The 25,850-nt window shown below is 43.1% G+C and overlaps 1 protein-coding gene and 1 long non-coding RNA gene across 2 annotated transcripts; one reads left to right on the top strand and one right to left on the bottom strand.

Annotated features, from left to right (window-relative positions):
* Positions 1-1,345: 1,345 nt before the first annotated feature.
* On the bottom strand, positions 1,346-4,815 carry C4H12orf76 (chromosome 4 C12orf76 homolog). The gene is made up of 2 exons (XM_072600139.1): positions 4,234-4,815; positions 1,346-2,850 (listed from the first exon to the last, which is right to left on the bottom strand). The coding sequence occupies exons 1-2, from the start codon at positions 4,385-4,387 to the stop codon at positions 2,765-2,767; spliced, it is 240 nt and encodes a 79-aa protein (XP_072456240.1). The 5' UTR covers positions 4,388-4,815; the 3' UTR covers positions 1,346-2,764.
* A 101-nt stretch (positions 4,816-4,916) lies between these two features.
* LOC140499123 (uncharacterized) lies at positions 4,917-8,423 on the top strand. The gene is made up of 2 exons (XR_011965287.1): positions 4,917-5,528; positions 6,578-8,423. It is a non-coding gene; the product is annotated as an uncharacterized lncRNA (long non-coding RNA).
* The last annotated feature ends 17,427 nt before the right edge of the window (positions 8,424-25,850 follow it).

Here is a 25,850-nt window from a genome sequence, read left to right as displayed (position 1 = left end):
TTCCACAAATCGCCAACTTTGGGAAAAAACCAATTACTGTTTCCAGCAATCTTAACTTCCCACAGGTGGTTATTGTGAACAAAGTGCAGCATTGAATTGTGAACTTCTGAGAGAGTTTTGTGGTTCCCATTCTGTCTGGAATGCTTGTCGGTTATGATCAACAAAGAAGGGATAAGAGAATCCTGGGCTTATCAGGTTTGGTTCATACCTTCCCAGCACAAGGGTGGCAGCCAGAATTCACCACGGTCAGATGGTAACAGCAATTCATTTTTTATAAAACATCTTTTGGCTTTAGCCTTTGGTCTTCCTCAAAACCCGTTAGTTTAGTAGGTGGCATAACATACACATTTTTACTTTTCAAGAAAAGGCTCAGTTTAACTGCCTTAGGACAACTGGATTTGGAGACAGAAGGATCAACCATTAAGGAGCATTTGGCTTAATTTTATTAATGAGGAATGAAAATTCAGTGACTTGCTAGGATCTAAGAGTCAGGTTAAGTTTTAGAACCAACATGTCTTCCAAGCCCATCTTCCTTCCATCCTACAGATGCTGCCAGCCCCCTGTCCCATTCTGCCACATAAGGTCCATGTTTCAAGCTGCCATGGCTATGAAAAATGCTTCCCTACTGTTGGTAGGTTAGTGGGTCTCCGTCATCGCCCTATAGAGTATCTAAATCAATACAGTTTATTATTTTTTTCTTCAGATCCTGAACATGAAGCTCTGAAGAATCACAGGCTGCAGGCCACACTATCCTTATGGCCAGAAAAATAACAGCTTTTTTTTCTTTCTCTAAAATATGTAGAAAAGTTTTTAACTGCAGTTTCTGGGGCTATTTAGTTTTTAGTGTATTATTATCTTCTCGAAAGAAAGCTCCTCTCAAATGAGACAGAGGGCACTGCTAATTCGCCTTAGGCCAATCCCTTGTTTTTAAAAAGTCAAATGTATGACTTAACCTAGCCGGATTCCAACTAAAGCTCTCAGACTCAACTGGCAATGAAATTGAGAAAAAAGTAGAACAAGGTGGCTTTTAATTGCAGTGATACCTCATCCTGTGTCTCAATGGCAAACTCTTGCTAACCACCTGTGATTCACTGAGGTTATTTAGGGCCCATTCATTACTGACTTCTCACACTGTAACACTGCACTACAGATAGAGCAGAACTGGCATATCAAATCAATTAGTTTAGTACGGTGGGTCTCCTTCCCCTGTATCAATACTTAGTTCCTTCCCATTTGCTCCGACCCATATTCAGAAAGCTCTACAAAAAACAGGTTTGTGGGAAACTTACTTAAATGATTTTTTTAAAGAGGTTAGGTAAAAAAACGACAAATTAAAAATCTTAAGTATGTTATAATGTAGGATTTCAGTTTAATTCATATCTTGATGGAAAACATAAAAGTGACCTCTTAAATGAATAGCTGTTATGGATAACAAAGCAAAAAACATCAAGTGATACATTACCAAGGCTTAATGCACAAATATATGTGTGGGCACACACACAGAGAAACCACTACACCAGCCCCTGGTGTCAAAAAGCCAGTGTTAAATTTGAATGGGATATAAAGTAAACATTTTGACAAGTCAAAATAATTAAATCTAGCACTTCTAAAATAAATACTAATGACCCTTTTGTATTTATAGAATAACTGTCATAGATGACAAAGAGAAAACAAAAAAACTTCCAGTTCACTCTAACAGTGCAAAATAATAGCAGCATTGACAAGGAGTTAGGATTTGGTTTGTGTAAACACTCATGCCCACTACAGTGGATGCGCAAAGCTGCCCTTGAGAAATCTTTCCTCACCCTTCCAACCCAGGGCTGGCTATGGCTAGAGCTCCAGCTTTCTTTAAAAGAACTCTACAGGATTTATTTGGGCACAGTTTGTAGTGAGATCCTGGCTTTAGATCTTATGTTTACATTACAAGCTTCATGAACATTTTTGAGGGAAAACTTTCTAGATGCAAAGTGTCACACTTGGTTCTGGAGTACCATCGAAGTGCATGCCTAAGCACCTTTTTCCTAGGGGAACTTTTTGAAGTCTTGGCCTTTTCACACAGCTGTTAACCATGCCTCAGTGCTTCCAGGCAAAGACAAACACACAATTCACATTTCCAGTTAAACATCAGTGCCTTCTAGGCTGGGACAGGCCTTGCTAAATTATGATGCTGCTTTTAAGAGGAAGCATTATAAGAGTGCAAAGCTGGCAATGGAGAAACTGATGCAGTAGTTCAGTGTGCAGTTGTACTAGCTCCCTGAAAAAGACTTTTGCACTCCTAGTTCTACTAAGTCAATCATGAGTTTTGCCATTAAAAAGAAATTTGCTCCTCTAGTTCTTCATTCCATCTGACAGAACATGAATCCTAAGAAAGTTAGTATGAATTCTTATTAACATCTGCAAATATTAATGATTAATCCCTTCCAAGAGGGCTCTTACGTATACTACCATAAGTGAACTTGTTTTCTTTACTGTATACACCTTGGTGACTCAGGTCTGCCTTCTGTTAATCACACCAAAGGCAAAAATCTCTAAGTGTCTCATTATTTACATACAGTGTGAGGAAAAAAAAATTAGTTGGTGGTCAGTTTCTCTAAATCATTTGATCCTAAGTGGAAGCTCTTGCTGTACAGTCGTTGTGTCTAGTTCCTGAGCACGAGTAAGTTGCAAGTACTCGGGTTCTGATCCCAGCTGCTCCAGTGGCCCCCACGTACCAGGGCTTATCATGTTCCCAGAAGGAGTCTGCCAGAGTTCACTTGCTCTCCAGTTATCGACGGCGAAGGGGCTTGTAGACGCAAATGGCCATAAGTATCATAGTCACCAACAGGATACTGAAGATGCTTCCCATGAGCACTGGAAAAATGAAACACCAGATCTCCTTTGAATGAGACATACAAATTCTTTAGACATCCTAGGAGTTTTAATATAGACCAGAAGGTTCTTAACTGGCCCATGGATAGATTTCAAAGAGTCTATGAACTTAGATGAGGGAAAAAAATGACATCTTTATTTTCATTAACTCTAAATGAAATTTAGCTTTTCCTTTAATTATTTAAAAACATGATTCTGAGAAGGAGTTTTTAAGTTTCTCTAGATGGTCAAAGGGGGACAGGGTAATCTGAGATGCCAAAAATGTTTAAAGAAGCCCTGATAATTGGTCTCTCTTGGAAAGGTGTGAATTTGGCCTAAAAATCTGGCCCTAATAGTTCATATTTGCATAGCATTTTGTCCTTTAGATCACTCTTTTCTCATCATACTTCGTGCTACCTGACTGCCTTGCAAAGACCGACAAAAACTGTCTTATTTCCACATCACAGCACCGTATTTATTCTTTTAGAGTTCATCTGACAACAAAACTCTCTCAAATGCTTAAGTGAGAAAGTAAAATCTGCTGACTTCTGAGCCAAGAGCACTGGTTTCTAGGTACTAATGACTTCAACAAACATTCAGAGTGCTTTCAAACCTTCTAACTTAGAAGCCTGCCAGAAACCTTAACACATACAGTACTGGCATTCTGAGGGACTCTATCCTCTTTCTAAGACAACCCAGAGTAATGTGACTGGTTTTCTTAGAGAAGGAGGGCTGTAAAGTCATCAGAATATTCATTCTAATGTATTTTAGTTTTTAAAAAATCGATACCATAGTTACGATGGCCCAGGGTTTACTCACAACTCCGAAATCTTAAGAGTTATTGCTTTAGTGAGGCCATAGGGATGAGAAGGGCCTTTCATTGGTCCAGAGAACTCCCAGAGGAGGAAAACCTTCTGCCAAAGTGGATCAGTACTGATACGAAGACATCTGACTAAAGAACCCTCGTCACACAACTAACATGTGTTTGAGGTGGGGGCCCCCAGCGCCAGCCACGAAGGGACATGCTTTAAACAGGGCTGGAGACACTTGCTACGTCTTCATTTTCCAGATGGGGAAACTGAGGCCGGCGGAGGTTAAGCAACCTGCCCAGGTGGGATCGGAACCCAGGCCTTGGACAACATGACCGGGAATACGGACAGTTTCACAGGAGGGGGGCAGACGTGCAGGGACCCCTCCCCCACCTCGCGTGAAGGCTGCCCCTCGCCCCACTACGAATGGAGCACAGAAGGATCCCAGACCTCTCCCAGCTGGGCGACCCCGGGCAGGTTGCCTGCCTCAGTTTCTCCACCTGTCAAATGGGTCACGTCTTTAAAGCGCTAGAGACGTAGTCCGGGGATTTGGCCGCGGCTCGGCCCCGCCCCTCACCTAGGTTCTGTCCGCGCAGTACGGCGTACGGCCGGCTCCGCTCCGGAGGCGTGCCGGCGGGGCTCGGGGCCTCCGCCAGCCCCGGTAGGAGTCCGCCTAGCCCGAGGCCCAGGAGCAGCAGCCAGCGGCGGCCTTGCGGCCCCCTCAGCTGCATCGCCGACGTCCCCAGCGCACGCCGCCTCCGCCGCCGGGTCCTGGAGGCGGGACTTCCGCCCAACGCCGAGGGCACGCCCCCTCCTCCCGGTCGGTCACTCTCATTGGCTCCTCCTCGCCGCGCTCCCTCCTCCGTCTGGCGCCCCCTCAGCTCGCGCAAAGTCCGTTAAGTCGCGGCGGGGCTGTTGGCCACGCCTACCCCCCCGAATAGGCCCTTAGGATTGGCTTCTCCTTTGAGACCCGCCCTAAAGGAGCCTTCCTAAACGGCTCCTCTCCCTCCTGCCCCGCCCTGAGGTACATCACGAGCTCTGGCGTAGACCGTTAGGCAGGAAGGAGGAGAGGCAGGGCCCGCCCACCTCCTCAGCCGGCGTCTTTGATTGGCCCCTTCTCGCCGCGCACCGCCCTCGAGTTAGCCCTCGTGACTCTTCTCCCGCGCGCTCTCTCTCTCGGCACGATCCGCCCACCAACCGCCTCCGACGGTGCCGTGACGTCACGCTCCGGGCAACGCTCCTCCGAAGCCGTAACGGCCCATTCGCCTCAGAGGCGCCCCCAGCGGCGGTTGGTCTCCACCGCACTCTAGCCAGGGCTTCGTATTGTGGGAAGAAGACTGGATTTGGAGGCAGTTCATCTAAAAGCGTTGCTTCTGCCCTGCCCGCCGGGCGCCCCAGCCTTTCAAGGCGGGCATGAGCCCCGCGATGGCCGCGGTGCCAAGTGTTGTTATTCCCATTTTATAGATGAGGAAACTCGGGCTCCGTGGCCCCCCTCTGTGAGGAGAGGGGGGGGCCCCCCGCTGTGAGGAGAGCCCCCTCCACAGTCTGATAAATGGGGTCACCCGCTGCCTCCCCCGCAGCCCCCCGAGGCCTTATGTCTTTAACTTTTTGATGGGCGCTCGACGGAGCGCTTAAGAACTGCATGAAAAGGTGGGTGGGTTCCGGGGGGCTTGGCGCACCTCCCACATTTTACAGAGGGTGAAACTGAAGCCTGGCCCTTCAGGCAGACGTGGACTTCCAGCTCGGGGCCTTGGATCCTTTCGAGCTTCTGGACTGCTCTCCCACTGTGTGCCAGGAGCAGCGCGGTCTGCAAAACCCCTACTGTGTGCAGGGTACTGCGACAGATCCTGGCCGGGAGCGCACGAGGACAGCGTAAGGCCGGCCTTGCTGTCCCTTGTCAGTCTTCCTTTTGCGGGGGGCCCTCGGGGTTACACAGGGTCACCAGCCAGGAAACTGTCCGAGGCTGGATTGGAACTCGGGTCCTCCGTGCCTCGCCCAGCCGCCTAGCCGTGCCCCCCTCAGGCTCTTAGGGGTAAGGACAGACGTCCCCAGAATCACCCAGGATGTTGGAGGAGGCTCGCTGGGTTCTTGAGGTCCTTTAGGTGGAAGTCTAGAGGGGGCAGATGGAGGCGGGGTTGGAGGGGCCACCCTAGACATGCCCACAGAGATGTAAAGGGGGGAGGAGTCAGTGGGAGGCTTTATCAGTTCAACTTCACCAGGAGGCAGGGTGGGTAAGCAGGGATTTGAAAAGGATCTGGGGGTCTTAGTGCACCATCTCTTCCTTGTGAGAAGCCAAAAGCCCTGTGAAATGTGGCATGGGTAGCCTTCAGATATAAGATGATGGATCTGGTTGATCCTCTATGGGAGGAACCTCAGTTTAAGGACATGGAGAAGCTGGAGAACATCGGAGGGGAAGGCCCTTGATTCCCACGTGGCATCTTGGTGGCATGAAGGATCTGGGGAGGTTTAGCCAGCTAGCCAACACATGATTTGGAAAGGAGAGCTGTGTTCGAGTTTCCAAAGGGTTAGTCACTGGAAGGAGGGACCAGGCTTCTGTTTGGCCTCCCAGGGTAGACCCAGAAGCAGTGAGGGTGGGGTGGACTTTAGGCTTGATCCCTTGGACCTGCCCCAAAGCAGAAGAGATCTTCAAAGACTAGCTAATATTATTGGGCATATTATAGAATGTATTCCTTTTAGGGCTAGGCTGTACCGGATGGCCATTGAAGTCTCAAATTGTTTGACTCTGTGTGTGTGAGGGAGGCATGAAGTGGATGGGGTGGGGGTGGGGTGACGAGATAGTGCCTGGATTTGGATTGGGCAAGTTATTTCACTTGGGTCTCATTTTCCTCAAAAATAGAAGTGAATATATCTCTATATCTCTGTCCCAGCTCTAAATCTGTGACCCCTGGTTTCTTCCTCAGCCTTTGCAAATCTTCTCCATATAGAATGACAAAACTTGGAAATGGATGAAAGATGCCTCCTTGGACGCTATATTCTTCCAGAAGTTTTTCTGGAGCACAGCAGACGTTGCACCACTGCCTCAGTATGGTCTCTGGTCGGTTGGAAGTATTTGTGGCACGTCTGGGAAGCTGGTCCTGAACACTCTCTCTGGGGAGGCAGATGGGATACAAGGAAACCAGGAAGGTGCCCTCCAGCTGCATGCAGGATTGACCTGCTCGTTCTGAAGGCTCTGGCTGCGTCCTTCCTGCTGTGGCGCTGCTCATCCTAGATGAGCCGTGAGTTCCCAACCTGAGTTCTTCAGAGATCTGGAACCAAGATTGCAGACTGGAAGCCCCACTGTGAATCTATGGGCAAATTGCTAAGACTATAATAAAATCCCTTTTTACAGGTTCATTTTTGGCACAGACTTCAAGTTGTTTTTGGAGAAGAGAGAACCTGTCCAAAGTTCTTTCAAGGCTCTCCTTATTGTCTCTTCACTTAGAGGCTGATTAGCCGGGCCAGGAAGCAAAGCCCAGAAGACTGACAATGACCCATCTTCCCCCGAGATTGTAGTGTGGGCATCCGGGGTCAGAGGGTGAACTGTGTGATTCATTTTCCTCATTATATCAGCCTTACATTTTATTGTCAGTAAACAGCCCTCCTGCCTTGCTGTGATGTCAGACAATGAAGTACTTTTGACTGATCCAGAAGGGTTTAGAGGGGAAGGGGGCTTTTGAGCAATGGTTGGCTAGATGGCAGTGAATCAGAGAGGTTCAGGGGGCTTGAATGTGGCCAGACACGTGTTCATGAAGCCTGGGTGCTTGTGCCTTAACAGGAATGCCTTGGAAGGGCCTGGTCTACCCGAGGCCTCCGCTCTTCCCGCCACACAAGGGAATCAACTCAAGGAAATAAGAGGAAGTGAGAGCCCTGGTCACATGTGTGCCTCGTTCAGAATCGCCGGAGGCCCCTGCTTTTGGAGATGAACTGAGAGACTTGACACACGGAACATGTCAACATGGCCAGCGACTGGGTCACCTGGTTTTAGAGAGCTGTTTCTTTGTTATGAGGGAAGATCCTCAGTGGGGTGAGATGTACTGAGAAATAAGTGACTGAGGTTTCAAAAACAAATGGCATATCAATAAAACTTTTAAAAGTTGGCATGGGCCTGGATGGTACACAGCCCATCATTCTGCCGTCAGAGCTTTATTCTTGGGGGCTTTGAAAGCTTTAGACCTGCAGTCCTCCATCAAGATACAGGGCTCGTGGAAGGCTGGAGATCTTAGTTAAGAATGAACTTTAGGGTGAGTAGAAGCAGGAGGGAAGAGAAGGGGCCAATGGCGGCTCTCAGCCAAATGAATCCCATTGTTCTTCCATGTGACAGCTTCTCCTCCCCAAGGTTTGTTTTTCAAATATTACGTCCTTCGTGGCTACTACGAAAAATACTCTTAACCGCTTCTGTTCTGTGGTTGGCACCTAGACTTCGAATGCTTTAGGGCCGCTAGGGAGCGCCATAGTGCATAGAGCACTGAGCTCAGAGTCAGGAAGTCTCATCTTCATGAGTTCAAATCTGGCCTTAGACACTGTCTGTGTGACCCTGTTTGCTTCAGTGTCCTCATCTATAAAATGAGCCGGAGAAGGAAATGACAAACTATTCTAGTAGCTGTCTAAGAAAACCCCAAATGGGGTCACGAAGGGTTGAAAACAACTGAACAAGGTGACGTGATGTGCATGTATTAAATCGATCTCAAAAGTGATGAAAGTTCCCAAAATGTTGATTTTTGCCAGTTTTTCTCAACTAGATTGCAAAATAAATGAGGCCAGTCTTGATTTTGTCTCCTGTGATATTAGCGTGTAAACTCCCTGGGGACTGGGCCCTGTTTTCCATCTGTCTTTGTATCTCTGGCACCTGGCGCATGTTAGGTATAGCTACGTGCAATAGAATTAAATATTCATAGTACTGCTATTCTTAGTAGATGAGAATCAGTGTAGATAACTGAGAACTGAGGAATTCCTGACTAGATTGTGGTGTATGAATGAAGTGGAATGTTCTGATGGAGTGCCATCGCATCATAACGGACAAGTACAAAGAGATAGGAAGACAAAAATTATATAAGGTGTTACAGAGTAGAGAAGGGATGGATATATAATATGTACATATATATATATAAACACGTATATCTGTGGATATTTATAATTACTTAACTGACTACAACTAATGTGAATCTCAACAGAATCTGGAAAAATGCCTGGAAGAGAATTCAGAAAGGGATGTTTAAGGCCCAATGTATCCCTTCAGTTAAAAGGATTTATTCTGTGAAGTTTGGCTTCAGTCACTTGAAGACCTAGAGTGTCACATGTGGCCTTGATTTAAGGGAGAAGTTGTAACTTTAAAAAACTGACCTGAAGTTTGTGGCTTCATGTATAATTTCTGTTTTTGTGCATTTATATGGTTTTGCAGCCCTAACAGTGCTGGGTGCATAGTCATTTCTTCATAAATGCTTATGGATTAATGGGCTCTTCACTACAATAGTTAACATCATTTTTACCCATATTCACATCAATGTATATAATATAATTTCCGGATAAAACCAAAAGAGGTACAATTGTAATTCAGAAATAATGTGGAAGGGGCAATTTTATCATGGGCCAGATAAACTGCATAGATGTAACAGGAAAGTCCCCTTTAGCTCCATGATCCATAGGATGGATTGAAAGGGTTCTAGTAGTTCAATTGTTTGTCTATAAAGTATCTTCATCTTCCTAAAAGCAAAGGGCCCTGCATATTATTTGGGACTCAATCTATAGAAACCAAATCCTGGTGCTTAGGAGCAAAGATTGAACCCAGGAATGCCTAGGTCTTCAGGGCACCTAGAATTCATAACTGGATCGCTAGTCTGCATGTGAATTATGATGATTTTGGCGAGAGAAAATCCTATTTCCTTTAAGCTAATACAATTATGTGAATATGGTGGTAATTCCATAAATTACCTTTTGAGTAAATGAACCATAAGTCCCCAGGCAGAAGAAATCTTTAGCCTAGCTCTTGCATTAGAAATTGTGTGACAACCACCTTCCTGGAGCAGACTGGGTTTTCTAGGGAGGAAATAAAGCATTTAGCCAGTTTTTAAAATGTCAAATGTTCTCTTATTAAGGACCAACGTTCATGTACTTTAGGTCATTTGTGGGAGAATTCTTTAGCGCTATCGTTGCAAACGATAAGATTCAAAATATCTTTGGTGTTCAGTTCTAAACACTAAGCCCTAGACCCTATTAGGGATAGGAAGAGTACATGAATAAGTGAATCTAAAGGATGCACAAAGTGATTTCAAAAAGGAGAGAATGGTAATAGGGTAATCAAGGTGCTTCATGAAGGAGGCAGCTCCTGAGAAAAGCTTTTTCAGTTTTCAGAGATAAGTCAAATGAAAATCAGTTTACAGTACATGCCTACGTGAGACTTAATCCCTGCGGGTGATACAAAGACAGAAAGAAACGAGGCCCTGTCCTTGAGAAACTTACATCCTATCAAGAGGAGAACAATGTACGTTTCTGGACTGGGACAGGATCTGTGACTTCAGTGTCATTGGGAAGCTCTACCAATAACAAAGGTCAGCATTTTGTGTTTAATGTGGGGAGTTGTCTGCTCAGCCAACATGTATCAGAGATAGGACTGTAGCTTCAAGTTCAACCATCTATCCATTGTATGACCCAGCTTCTCTGTATAAAATGAATTTTAAAAAATGGTGATCACAAATGAATATATCTGAGCCAAAGGTATAGATCAAAATCTGTATTCAACCCAACTCTTAAACTCTCATATGCAGTCTCACAGACTATACCATTTCTGCTTATGCCCACTCACACCTCAGGATGCTTTCAGCACGAACATAGTATTTGAAACTAAGAAATATTTGGGGGAATTGGGATGGAACAGGATTTAGGGTTAGGTTCTGTCATAAGGAAAGTGGAGAGGTGACTTAAGTCTCATATAACATGGTACAAAAATGGAATCATGAAACTGTGAGCTGGTCTAGTTTCTTCCTCCAAGGGACACCTGGAAGACAATCCCTCTGCTACTATGCAAGGTGAAAGAATCCATAGAAACTCAAACTTTGATGAATTTAGGAAGAAGAGATTTTATCCCCAAACTTCCAGAGGCTGTAGGGTAGAATACAATAAATTTCTTGGCCTGGCCTATAAAGCTTCCCATACAATCTGGCTCCTACCTACTTTTCTAGACTTGTCTCAAACTGTTCTATAAATTCATTCCAGTCAAAATGGACCACTGAGCTTGGAACTATTTCTCAAACTTGACCCTTGTACAAGTCAGAAACTATTTCCTGCGTCAGAATGCTCCCCCCTTCTCATCTCTGCCTCTCTGAAATCTTATCTTCCCTTATGGCTCAAACTCAGGTGTCACCTCTTCCATGAAGTCTTCTCTGACCCCCTCTGCCTCCAGTTTAGTAATCCTCTACAATTGTTATACTACTAGTCATTTGTATGACATTGTTTCAAGAAGTGATAATAGATAAAAGGCAAAATGAATATATATCAAGTAAACTAGTGACTTCTAGAGGGAATTAAAGGAAAACAATCTCCTCGTTTGAATGGTCCCTTCTAGCTGCAGGGATGTGAAGTCACAATTCTCAAATGCTTCCATTTATATTTGTATCTACGTCATGCAATAATGTTACCCCCTTTTAACTATGCTAACAGAGTACAGTCATGTTCATATTATTATCTATTGTGAACCCCAGATCATTTTCTAGTGACTGTGCAATCATTCCCTATCTCATTCAGTCAGTTAGGCAATAAACATTAACACCTCCTATGTGACCGGCACTGCGCTAATCTGGGGATTCAAAGAAAGGAGCAAACAGCTTCATGTTTGCACGATAGCTTTTTTTTAATCCCAAATTCACTATTTGCTTTCTGTTGGGTTTCTAACACTTCTACAACTCAAAATTCAGCTTGATTTTGATCTTGTCCTTTAGATTCACAATACTTTTCCATTCTGTTCATATAATTTGTTTAGCCATTCCCCAATCAATGTTTCTGGTGGTCTCTGCTTATTCATCCTGCATGCGTGTACTCCAAGGTGCTCTCTTATCCCTCTTCTTTCTCTACAGTCTGTCATATAGCAACCTCATCTCCCATGGGTTTAATCATTCCTCCCCAGGCAGATGATTCCCAAATCTATATTTCCAATTCAAATCTCTTCCTCGAGTTCCATGCATGTATTTCCAATTGCCCACTGGACATTTTGAACTGGTTTTCCCATAAGCATTCCAGTCTTAACAGGTACAAAACAATTCATGTTCCCCTTTTCCAAACTTTCCCATTTCTGTCAAGGATATCAGCATCTTAGTCATCTGGAAGCACAATCTTGGTGTTATCCTGAACTCTTCATTGTCTCCTCAAGCATCCAAATTGTTGCCAGATTCGATACATGGCCTTCTTTCTACTCACATAACCTTCATCACCTCACACTTGAACCATTACAATAACCTCTTAATTTATCTCCCATCTTCAAGTTTTTATCCACACTCCACAAAGATCCCAGGTGATCTTCCTTCAGTGCACATATGAGTATGTCTTCTCTATCTCCCTCCTCCCCCAATAAATTTAAGTGACTTGCTGGGTACTTCTTGTTCAGTCATTTTGTCCTGTCCCACTTTTTATGACCCTCTTTGGGGTTTTCTTGGCAAAGATATTGAAGTGGTTTGGATTTCCTTCTCCAGTTCATTTTACAGATGAGGAAATTGAAGCAAATGGTAAATGTCTTGCCCAGGGTCCCATAGCTAGTGAGTCTGAGGTTGGATTTGAACTCATGCAGATGATTCTTTATTTAAATATCCTTCTGACATTTAAAGTTATTCAAAACCTAGCCCCTCCAAGCCTTATTTTACATTATTCTCATTGCTACAATCTGCATCTTAGCCAGATCTGCCTTCTTGTTATTCCAACCACATGATATCCTACCTCCCAGCTCTGGGGCTTTGTGTGGGCTGTCCCCCAAGACTGAAATCCCTCCCTCCCTAACTACTCATCTTAAAATCCCTAAAACTCATTGTAAGTGATATCTTCCATATGAAGTTTTTCCAGGAATCAATATGAGCAAAGAACATGGGAGAAAGCCTTCCAAAAAAAAACCACCCCTCGTTTTGGCTTTATGTGAATATCATTAGCATTAGTTTAAAAATATATAAAAGTCGTTTCTTAATATTCTATCGTGTCTTTTTAACAACTTCCTTTCTAGAATATCAGCTTAGAAACGGGATTCAGATCGTTCTGTCCTTTGTTTTAAGATCCTTATTTCAGTGTTCTAGATCACAGTGCCCCCATTCAACCTCGAATTCCTGTTCACCCTTTCCATTCCATTCAGAAATGTTCACTTCTGACATTCTTCACACCCTCTGTGCTTTCCTCTTCCTTGATTTACACTTCATATATTCAGCATTTCCCAGACAAAGATGGTACCTCTACCAATGTAGATTGTCACCACCTTCACTTTTGTGCATTGTCTCCATGAGCTGCTATGGAGAACAGAAGGAATCATCCAGAGGCCAAACTTGTAACGATGAGCCTCTGCCAACTTAGCATGGCTGGTCCTCACCCGGTCTCGCAGTCCATGATCAAGTCCCTTTTGCTCTTCCATGAACCTGCCATGACCATCAGTTTGACATTGCTGGGTTTTCCTCCTTCACATGATCTACCAAATACCTCTCTCAATCTTTGTGAAAGACCAGTGTGCTCAGAGTATTTTAATATTTGCCACACTTTTAGTGTGACCTTGTTGCTCCTGGGTTGTGACAAACATACCACATAGAGGATTCCGATCATTGCAGCTATGAGTTGAAGTGGAGATGTGGGAGCAGGAGACCCAGCTGGGAGGGAATAGAAGAGAGCATGAAATTAATAGGCAAGGGAAAGTTCTCTCTCTAGTGATCACCTGGTCTCAGCCTCCTGCTTGGAGTTATCTAGGCCTGGTCCCCCTTCTCCATAGAGAATGGGAGAATTACCAATGAACTCATACTTCCCTGTCATCCATAGGTGTTGAATTGTAGATTGAAATCAGAGTAAGTGAAAATTTCAATGATATATCCCAATAGGGTGGGGGTGGGATGTCTACATCGGGTGATCATGGATTTTATCTAGAAGATAATGATCAGTAGCTGTACAGCAAATGATCTGAGGCAGCACTCTGGCACAGGACTTGGAGTCAAGGAGAGGTGGATTTAGGTTCCACTTCAGATGTAAGTCATGACCCTTCTCTGGTCCTCAGTTTCCACATCTGTAAAATGAACGGGTTGGACTTGATGCCCTTTCAGGTCTCTTGTAGCTTTAGAGTTGTGATCCTTGGAGTCATGCAGAAGAGCAGCACACAGTATGTCAGCTTGTTATTCTGTAGAATGTCATTGAATTGTTTCAGTCGTGTCTGATTCTCCAGTTGGGAAAGATCCTAGAGTGATTTGCCTTTTCCTACTCCAGGTCATTTTAAAAATGAGAAAACTGAGGCAACCAAAATTAAATGACTTTCCCAGGGTCACACAACGAGTTCCTGATACCAGAACTGAACTCAGGTCTTTCTGACTCCAGGTCCTCTGTGCACTATGGCATCACCTAGCTGCCCCATTTTGGATAACTGACTTAAGCAAAACTCTAGTAGAGTGGAACTAAGGAAAAAGTTGTGGTGCTTTGTATGTGTACATATTTTTTTTCTACATTCCCACGGGACGGGTGTTGTGTGGATGTGTCTGTTCACTTCAGCTCCCAGGAGCTGGTTTGAGAGTGGCAGAGTGAGGAAAGCTCAGGGCTTAAAATGAGGATGACCAGAGTTCTAATCTTGCTTGGGCCATGGCACTGTCTGTGTGACTCTCAGGGTCACTTTCTTCTTTAAAATGGGGATAATAAAAGCACTTACCTCCCAAGATTGTGGAGGAGCAAATGAAGTAACATGTAAAGAACTTTGCACATTTTGCGGGCAGCTCGGTGGCACAGGCAATACAGCACTGAGTCTGGAAGTCATGAGGACCTGAGTTCAAATTTGGCCTCAGATACTTACTAGCTGTGTGACCTTGGGCAAGTTACTTCATGCTGTTTGCCTCAGTTTCTTCATCTGTAATATGAGCTGGAGAAGGAGATGGCAAATCACTCCAGGATTTTTGCCAAGAAAACCCCAAATGGGGTCATGGAGTTGAACACAACTGAAAAACAAATTTTGAAGTATCATCTTCATCATCATTATTCATAAAAATTTTTTCTAATTTTTTTCTGATTTTTAAAAATTTTATTCTAATTTGCTTTACCATTTCTTGCAAAACCTACACTAGTAGCCAGTGATCTTCCCCAATTATCCATTGTCATGATGATTGGAACAATAAAAAAATAGAAACTTACAGAATGATTGATGGACTTGATTTTGTAATTTTCATCATCACTGCAAAGAGTGATAAGCTGAATGCTAGCCTGAATGCCCAGTGGTGACTCAATAAATATCTATTAATAGCAGGTCTGTGCTATGGTTCTTATCGAATACTTTCTTAAGAGCCAATACAAGTTGTCCATTAATAACCATCCAATTGTCACGGCTGTTTAGGAATGGCACTTCAGTGAATTATCCCATTGGAACATCTCTCTGAGCTTTCTTTTTGGCCATAAAAAGACAGGGACTCTGCCTTGTTTTTCTAGGGCATTGTTGTGTTTGTCCTTTGCTTTTGAAGAGGACCATGACATCAGGGAGATGATGATATGACTTGCAGTTGACTTTGACTTGAGTGAGGGAGGGCTGTGCAAGGGCATCAGCCTCACTTTCTCCTCCAGAGCCATCTGAGTCTAGTGGCCAGGACAACTAGAGATGGCCTAGGATGCAGTGAGAGACCCTGGCCCTTTTAGGTTCTCACTTTGAGTGAGGTAACGCCCGTTCAGTGAATAGACCCCTTTAAGAAGTGAGGCAAGAAGTGAGGCCCTTTAAAAAAAATCAAACTGGGAAGGGAAAACCCTCAGAGTTGCTGGCCAAGAGAGAGACAATTACTATTGACATTCACTCTGAGCCACTCAGTGATGCTTGGGTAGGGACTTATTGTTGTCCAATCTATGAACTCCAGACTGAAGAGAGTTTAAGGTTTGGGAAAGAAAGAAAGAAAAGAAGGAAGGAAGGAAGGAAGGAAGGAAGGAAGGAAGGAAGGAAGGAAGGAAGGAAGGAAGGAAAGAAAAGAAAACCCCCACCCCCACCCCCCATCAAAATTTACCTTCCTTTGGAGAGGAGAGGGAGAGGATGAGCTGAGTTACCCAACTGACTAGGTCCCCATTCAGGCACCTCGAACTACTCATAGGTTGCGTTTATCTTTTGTTTTAGAAGAGGACCATGACATCAGGGCATTGTTGTACTTGAGAATTTAGCTCTACTTTAAAAGGGAGTTCATTGGCTCGCATACTTGGCTGTGTGCGAGGTTATCTCAAATGGGTTCTCTGTATTCTGGAGAGAAGTTGGGACTCTCTGTCCTGTTCTGGGAACCTATTTCCATGTCTCTCCTCAAAAGCCTAAACGAGCCATACCGATGCATTGCTCTTTATTGAGTAAAGTGAATTTTGAGCAAGTCAATTAACCCTGTTTGCCTCAATTTTCTCATCTGTAAAATGAGCTAGAGAAGAAAATGGCAAACCAGTCCAGTATCTTTGCCAGCTAAACCTCAAATGGGATCATAAATATATTTTCCCATTTGTCTTTCTCTTAAATTTGTCAGAAAATGAGAGGGAATTGAAGTTTCTTTTGTTTTATTGCTATGTTTCTATTCTTATGTTTTGGTAACTTTGTGATTTATGAATTTATTTGGATTGTATACATTTAACATTGATACTGGTTTCATCTGTGGTTCTTTAAGCATAATATAATTTCTTTGATTATCTCTGTTTATGCTGCAAATTTTCATTCTTATTTTATTTGATGGCATAATTACAACTTCTGCTTTTCTAGATTCACCTGATGCAGAGAAAATTGTTTTTGGCTCCTTAGTTTTGTTCTCTGTATGTTTCGGTTTTTTTTTTTTATCTTTTATATTAATTACGTGTTTTCTAGAGGCAGATAGGTAGTTCAGTGAATAGAGCGACTGAGACTGCAGTCAGAAAAGTTCAAATCCAGCCTCAGACACTACCTAACTGTGTGGTCCTGGGCAAGTCACTTAACCTCTGCCTGCCTCAGTTTCTTCAAATGTAAAATGGGGATAATAATATTACTTACATCCCAAGATTGTTGTAAGGATCAAGTGAGATAACATTTGTAAGGCACTTATCCTATCACCTAACATGTAATAGGCACTTAGTAAACACTTTGTGTCTTAACTTGGAAGCATTAAATTGTGGAGTTTTGTGTTCTTATCTAATCTATTATTATATTATATTATATAATATAATTTTCATTATATTTTTCATTATATTAGATTGTTTTAATTCATTCACAAATGTTATGAAAGCTTTATGTTTGCCTCAATTTGCTAATATTGGGTTTTAAAAAATGAATTAGTATTTTCCCCCCTCTTCCTCTTTAAAGATGGTACTTTGTCTCAGTTATTTTTGCTTAATCTACTTTCAGGCAAACCTATTCCCACAAATTCTCTTCCCCTAATTCTCAAGCCCCTTCCATTTATTTTTTTAAATCCCTTTCTCAAGGTTTGGAGTTTGACTTAACTTATTAATTTCCTTTTATTTATTCCTTTTATCTAGTTATGTAATTCTTCCTCCTTTTTTCCCCTCTCTCAGTTAAGTAACTAAATAAATAAATTTCTCCTTTCTCCCCTCCCCTTCCACTTCTTTTGCTTTTAATTTTTAAAATTTTCCTGGCCCTTGTTTTCTTTATGAATATCTTTCTGTCTATTCTTACGTTTGTTCTCTAATTCATGCTCCTTAGACTTGCTTATTTCTTCTTTTGTCTCTATGTTTCTAATCAATTTATTGCTTCTAAAGCTCCTACTTTACTACTCCTGCTCCCTCTTTTAAATAATTTCTGTTATGGCCTTATAGATCTTCCTTTCCTACCTCTTTTTTTTTTTTTTGCCTCTTGTGCCTAACTATTAGAAATATTATTCTTGCGGAAAATAAAGTATTGTCCTACGATAGAAATTTTCCCATGTCCCTGATGGATGTGGTCCATTTCTATCCCCTAACCATGCCTGCCATGATCATTCGCTTTCCATGTGCCATAGAATCTCCACTCTACAGTCATGCCCTCCCATCTTCTGGAGGCCAGTTGCCTTTAGGAATGATTATTTCTCTTCTCCTGAGATGGGCTACTGTCCACATGCTCTTTCTGAGGTAGTGGTCTCACTGAGCACCAGATGTCTGGAGAGTGTTCCTGAGGAGGAATACACTTGTGGGTCATGGTGTCTTGAATGAATTAGCAGCATTGGAGAACCTGCGCCCTCAATGTGGCCTTCATTTTCCTTGAGTATGGCGTTTTGACTGAATCCAAACTCTTAATAAAAGCATTTGTTCTGTAAAATGTGGACTCAGTCACCTGGAGGGCCACATGTGGCCTCAAGGCTGAAGGTTCCCTATCTTTGGTTCAGAATGTCTCCAAAAGCATAAAGGTGTTTATTGGGGGTTATCTTCCAAAATGGAACCATGAACTACACAAATAAGCAGGGGCTAAAGAGAGGGCCAGGGAGAAGTTGTATTAGTGAGGAGGAGAGATTAGCAGACAGAGAGGGATCTGAAAAGTCTTCCCATGGAAGGGGACACTTGGGCAGTCTAAAGGAAAGGAGGGAGCTGAAGAGACAAGGGTGAGCAGTCAGTTCCTCACACGTACAAATGTGTGGAGACAGGAGATGGAGCATTAAATTTGAGGAGCTGCCAGGAGACCACTTTGGATAGGTAAGGTTGTGAAGGTCTTTAAAAGTAAACAAAGGATCTTACAGTTGATCCTGGAGTCAATAGGGACCCACCGGAGTTTATTGAGCAAGGAAGTGACCTATTCAGACCCAGACTTTTGGAAAATCATTTCATTAGCTATGCATGTGATGGATTAGAAAAGGGATGGACTTGAGGCAAGGGGCCCAATTAAGATATTTCAGTGGTACAGGGGAGACAAATTAAAGGCCTGATCTAAGATGGTGGCTGTATGAATAGGGAGAGCGAGGGAGGCAAAAATATGTGAAGGTGAAAATGACCGGTTTTGCTAAATGATTGTTTATATGGGGTGATAGAGCTAGATTACAAATCTGAAAACCTTGAAGAATGGTAGTGTCCTCAACAGAAGTCGGGGGTATTCAGAAGAGGAGAAGGGTTTGGGGAAAAAGTTTGGGAGATGTTTGGCGTTAGGACATCTTATTTGAAATGTCCAATAAGCCATTGGTGATGTGGGACTGAAGCTTGGGGAAGATGGGGGATGGTCATACCCACCCAGGAGTCATCAGCATGGTGATAATAATGAAACGCAGAGGATGTGACAAATGAATGCTATCCAATCCAATCAACATTTATTAAGAATACACTACATGGAAGGTGTGCTGGGATAATGGAAGACAAAGGAAAAAAATGAAACAATCCTTGCCCCCTTGGAGCTAAGTCTATGGAGGAGACATAACATGTACACACTTAAGTATCTACCTAATTATAGAGGATGGGGGAGAAAGTGCTAGAGGCTCAGGAGATCATGTCCATGGCAGATGGAGAAGGAGCTCTGGAAAGAATGTCTGATTTGTGTTATGAGGAGCTGGGTTCAAATCCTTGCTCTGCCTCCTGTGTGACCATAGGCAATTCACTAACCTCTCCACGCCTCAGTTTCCTCTTCTGTAAAATAAAGGGTCTCAGCTAGAAGACCTCTGAATTTCCTTCCAGCACTAAATCTAGAATTCTTCTACAACCTCACCCCAATAATTACAAAGGACTGGACTTATCTATCAAATTAATCAGAAGTGTGAAACAGGTGCGAACTGGACATCTCAAACAGAAGTGTTAGAGAAGTGGGAACAACCTAGATAATCAGGTTTGGAAGGAGTGAAAACCCTGCTGAGTCATACTACAGAGGAAATGTATTGGGAGTTGAGGAAACTATTGTCGCCTTCATATAAAATATCAATGGGCGCTAGGTGGTGTCATAGTGCACAGAGTGCTGAGCTTGAGTTCAAATCTGACCTCAGACACTTACTAGCTGTGTAAGTCATTTAACTCCTATTTGTCTCAGTTCCTCATATGTAAAATGGGGACACACTGGAGAAGGAAATGCGAACCATTCCAGTATCTTTGCCAAGAAGACCTAATGGACAAAGTCCAGGGGGTCAGGTAGAGTCAGGCACAGCTGAATGATGGAACAACACATCCATCTTACAGGGAGAGGACTATGCTTGCTCTAAGATGGGCAAAGGGCATGATGGGAGTTGAGGGGGATGACCAGGGGGAATTAGAAAAGGCATGTCCATGTATGTCAGGGGAATCTAGGGGAAGCTTGAGCTTTCTCCATGACATTCCTTTACGTGGGTGTCCTGATTCAAGAGAGCTGGCAAGCTAAAGATGCCTGGGGGGATCAGAGAGAGCTAAGAGACAGGATTCGGGCAGATGGAATCAAGTGGCTGACCTTGACTTGGCTTCTTCTCTGGTCTCAGACAAACCTCCAGACGCTGGAAGAAAATACAGGGATGCAAAGGAGGCATCGTTAGGATAGGCAAATGACTGCTCACTTAGGTCCTCATCACAGTTTAGTTCTATAAGAAATTGGCAGTTGGCCATGTTCTCTCTACCCTTTCCCCTCTACCCCAGTCTTATCTCAATTCCCAAATCCCATCACAAAACCTTTTTACGATAGCCTTGCAAATATCCCATGCAAAGCCCCCAGATCACAAGAGGAAAGTACACACTGATGGCAACCATGGAAATCATAACAGTCATGCACGTGGATACTGAACTTTACAGTTTGAAAAACTCTCTACAAACAAGTCTTTCCGTGGAGACTTGAAACAATGCTATGGGGTGGCCCAATAGATAGAGGGGTTAGTCTTGGAATCAGAATGACCTGAGCTAATGACTTGTCTCAGATACTTGTTAGTTGTATGACCCTGGGCAAGTCACTGGACTTTTCGGAGACTCAATTTCCTCATCTTTAAAAGTAGAATAATAACAGCTCCTACCTCATAGGGTCGTTGTGAAAATCAGAGATGACTTTATAAAATTCTTTGCCATCCTTGAAGGGCTACCTATATGTTAGCTATTGTTATTGTTATATTAAAAAAATGAGGAAACAGAAGCTCTGAGTTAAGTGACTTGCTCAAGGTCATACAACTTGGGAGTGTCAGAGGCAGGATTCTAACCCACATCTTCCCAGCTCAAAATCTTCACAATAATAACAGTGGCAGCAACAAGAGCCTTGAAATCCAGAAACACACAGAACAGAGTTTGGTGTGAGTCAGAGGATGTTGGTTCAAACCCTGCCTCCTCTCCCACTTATTCTCCTTCTCTGTGCCTCTGTTTCCCCTTCTGTAAAGTGAGCAGGGTTGAACTAGATGGCTTCCAAGGTCCCCCAGCCCTAAATGAATGAGCTTGTTTTCCGACAAACTCACGATGTTTCTGTTCCATTTGTTTGTTTTGGGCTCAGACTTGTGATTTTGTCACATTATTATCTTGTGAAAGTGAGTGCACACATTTTTATAAAGCAGCTGTAAATATTAGAAATGTACGGGCTTGTGTAAATCATTTTAAATTCTTGTTTGGGTGTTGGAGTATTTGTTTTTATCTATGGTTACTAAATTGAGTAACATTACGAGTCCTCTTAAAAAAAACAAACAAACACAACTCACTCACCCTCCCTCCACAGGCAGCATTGTAAATATGGAAAAGTGTTAGACTCTGAGACAGCAGGGACCTGGATTCCAATCCTGCCTCAAACCCTCATTAACAAGAGTAAAACCAGTGGAATTACCAATTTTGGAGCTTGGAAGGGATTTCTGAGGCTGTCTAGTTCAACACAATCAGAAAATGAGTTCTCTGCTATTTTCTGGAAGAGTGATCACCTTGTGTTCACTTGTTCATGTGGAGTGATGGGGAATCCACTCTCTCTTATGATAGCCCCTTTTTATGTTGGAATAGATCTCATCGTTAGGAAATTCTTCCTTATGAAATGCCTAAATCTGCTTCCTCACTACTTCTGCCTGGGCCTACCCTTTGGGGCCAAGCACACTTAGCCTAATCCCACTTCCCAGCTTTCCCAGGCTTGAAGACAGTTCTCATTTTCTACTCCACTCCCTACTCCCAAAAATCTTTTTTTCTCCAGACTAACATGTCTGGTTCCTTCAACCCATCCTTATAGAATGTAGTCTCCAGGACCTTCACCAACCTAGTCACCTTCCTCTGGACATACTTCAGCTTATCAGTGTTCTTCATAAACTTTGGGGTCCAGAAGTGAACCCAGCCTTCCAGATGAGGACTGATCAGGGCAGAGGACGGTGGAATTATCACCTCAGCCCTGGCTGCTGGCAGTGAGTCAACTAACCTCTGCAGCAGCCTCCTAGCATTTGTACTGGCTCTATCTTTTGAGTGACCCGCTTAACAGAAGTGAATCTAGATACTTTGCACTCACCATCTGTTGTTTTTAGTTTCCCCAAACTCCTTCACCACCCTTGGTGGCAGTGATCCCTGGAGGATCAAAGGCATAGAAACTACCCTCAGTTTTTCCCAGGTCAGGAGAGGAAATGGGGCATATCCAGCCTTCCTAACCTGTTTGAGAGACCCAGGTGTCCAGATAAGTGTGTAGACCATGTAGATGGGGATACAGATACATGATGAAGCACCAATCAGATGTCCAATGGAGATGCTCCAGTCTGGATAGCGGTAGTCAAACAGCACAAGAGGAGACTGGTTCAGGAGGGAGCTGATGATTATAAACTAGTGGGGGGGTGGTGGAGGAGGAGAGAAAAGGAAGTTAGAACCATCCATTCATTTGTTCATTTGACAAACATTTGTTGTGACCACTATGTGCAGAGCATTAGAACATTTACTAGGGGGAAGTAAAGAGAGAGAAACAAAGATAAATAAACCCTGCAATCTGGTCCCACCTCCTTCAGGATTATTTCATGTTACTGCACTCCATGCATTCTCTATTCCACCCATACTGACCCATTCACTCTTTTCTGCATGTGATATTTTCTTTTCCATCTCCATGATTTTGCATAGGCTGTCTCCCATGTCCAGAATAATAATAATGACCATCATAGCTAGCATTTATAATACACCTTCAGGCTGGCGAAGTCCTTTACAGATATGGTCTGATTTTATCATTAGAACAATTCTGGGAGGTAGATGCTTTTAGGATACCCTTTCTGAAGCCATACTGGCTCTGGGGTAGATGACCATCTTCCAGGTGAGGGATCAACCTATTAAAGAGGAGTCTAGTAAGAATCTTGCTGGCAATGACTAAGAGAGAGTGCCCCTTCCCCCTGTGACTGTCACATGACAAATGGACTATAGAGATGTCCTCGATCTCCTGGGGGATAATGCCCTCTTGCTCTATCACCCAGAAGATTTTAGTCAGCTTCTGTATGAGCAGGGAAGCCCCTGTCTTGTAGATCTCTGCTGGAATACAATCAGCACCAGGTGCTTTGCCACATGAAAGGAGTCTAATGACGTTCAATATCTCTTCCTCAGTTGAAAGTTCAGCTAGAGAGGGATTGACTTCAACCTGAGATATGTGGTCAATGGCTTTGGCATTGATTGATGACAATCTTATGAGAACACTATGGAAGTATTCAGCCTAACTCTGCTGGAATTAGAGTCCTTGTCACCAATCAGTGTGACTATGAGGTGCTGAGTAGTTGAGATGCAGTGAAGATCTATGGCCTATAAAGAATTGTCAGGGCATTGTAGAAGCACTTTGGATTATGGTTGCTGCTAGTGTAAAATTGAATCTCATCTGCATTCTTACTCAGCCAAGAATATTATATTTCTCTATGTTTTTCTGGTACTTTACTTTTGATGGAGTTAAACATTGCCTTCTTGGAGATGGATGAGCTGTCTTGCTGGTAAACCCTGTGGAGTTCTCATTTCTCATGTAGCAGCTTCTGAATTTCCCCATCATTTTTATCAAACCAGTCCTGATGTTTGTGAGTACTCTGGCCCAGATGAACAAATGCGGTGCTGTTCACCAAATCTCTGAAACCCTCCCACTCCTTTTCTGCTTACTGTTGCTAACAGTGTGCTGACTTAGCTTCCTTCCAGGTCCACAATGAACTGTTTATGCATGGAGGACTGAGGGATGGTCGACATGGTGTTTGCTGCCTGACAACTCCAGGAGAAATACCAGGAGCAGAGCAGACATCTGTATACAATGTTCATCAACCTAACCAAGGTCTTTGATACTGTCAGTCAGGCTTGTGGAAGATCATGATGAAATCCGGTTACCTGCAGAAGTACATTGGTATTTTATGCCATCTCCATGATGGCATGAGTGCATGGGTTCTGGATAAAAGATGACACTCTTCATCTTCCCACTCACTAAGGGAATGAAACAGGGCTGTGGACTTGCTCCCATCCTTTTTAGCATGAGGTTTTCTGTGATGTCAGATGCTTTTAATGAGGACAAAAATGGCATAAGGTCAACTACAAACTATTTAACTTGAAAAGGCTACAAACTAAGACAAAAGTAGAGGGAGAGTTAGTGTATGACTTTTTGTTTGTAGATGACTGTGCACTCAGTGCAGCCTCTGAGGCTGGGATGCAACAAAATATGGATTACTTCTCTGCATTTGTGCTATTTTTTGCTTACCTCAATTTCCTCATTTGTAAAATAAACTGGAAAACAAAATGACAAACCACCCCAGTGCTTTTTGCCAAGAAAACCCCAAATAGGGTTATCTAGAGTTGGATATGACTGAAATGAACTTAACCTCTCTATGCCTTACTTTACTCGTCTGCAAAATAAGGGAATTAGATTTTAGGTCCTTTCCAGTTCTGATGAAAAAAGTAATATATATAAAAATTGAGCATATAATAAAAAGTTAATTATAAAATTTAAAAATAGAAAAACTGTATAATGGGAAGATCTCTGACTTTGGAGTCAAAGGCCTGGGTTCTAATCTCTGCCTCATCATTACTTAGCTTTGTAACTTAGGTTGTTAGTCAAGTTTGGGCCTTAGTTTCCCCTTCTGTAGAATAAGGAAGTTGGATAAAGTGAACTTTAATGTCCTTTCCAACTTTGTATTTGATGAGTCAAGAATTATAGGTCCTGGAGGAAGTATCTTAGTTTCACTATAACTCTCTTTCTGTAAAATAGTGATAAGTTTTATGCTTTCCCTTCCTAGGAATATAATAAAAAGAAATATGATGAGAAAAGTTGTGTTTTGTGCTTTTGGGAGGGATGGCACCAGAACATTTCTAGACGTTCAATGAGGGATATACTTACTGCTAAGAAGGCAGGGCTGATGACTACCCAGCATATCTTCCAGAATAGGCCTGGGCTGAAGCCAAGCATGACCTTCACATCTTGACAGAACTGCTGGATTCCTGAGCAGGGAAAACAGGCTATATCAGCTCCCTTCTTCACTGACCTCAATCTCAGTAGTGGAATACGTTGGGAAAAAGAAGAAAGTTTCCCCTTAACTCTTTGCCAAACCCTGAGTAAGTAGCTGGAACACCTATCCCTGTCCTTCCAAAGTCCCCTCACCAAAACCCTTGTTCATGCTGCCTAATGTGGCTCTTCTACCCGAGAAGTTTTCTCTCTTTTTTCATGTAGTGAGCCTGTGGAGAGCAAGGACTTTCTTGCTTCTGTTTATATCCCCAGAACTTAGCAAAGTGATTGGTAAGTGCTTAATAATGCACATTTTTTCATCCTTTATTCATCTAACTATTTGTTCATTCAGAGGTTAAAGGTGATGGACAGACAGAGATACAGAGATGTGGCAGCAGTAGCGAAAGTCTCTGTTCCTCAGCTTGGGATATCAGGCTTGTAAGCTTCCTAACTTCAGAAGGGTGAAGACATCTACATGGGCCATGGAAGCTGATGAATTAAACAGACTAATACTATGAGGCATAGATTGGTGGAGAAGGAGCTTAGGGTGACCAATACATACTAGCCTGTCCAGTGAGAGCAGAAGGAAACTCTAAGATGTTATGGCTATTGTGGGTTAGCTAGTATGGCTGTTACATGTCTTGTTCTCATGTTGTATGGAGATGGGAGTTTTATGAAGTAAATGAACTTCCCGGTTATCCTGTTCTCTCTTACAGCTCAGGAAACTGAAACAAAGGATGGAAACAGACTCCAGCCTAGGAGTGGAGTTT

This window comes from Notamacropus eugenii, chromosome 4 (assembly GCF_028372415.1).
Source record: "Notamacropus eugenii isolate mMacEug1 chromosome 4, mMacEug1.pri_v2, whole genome shotgun sequence".
NCBI lineage: Eukaryota > Metazoa > Chordata > Mammalia > Diprotodontia > Macropodidae > Notamacropus > Notamacropus eugenii.
This window is presented reverse-complemented; position numbering and strand designations above follow the sequence as displayed.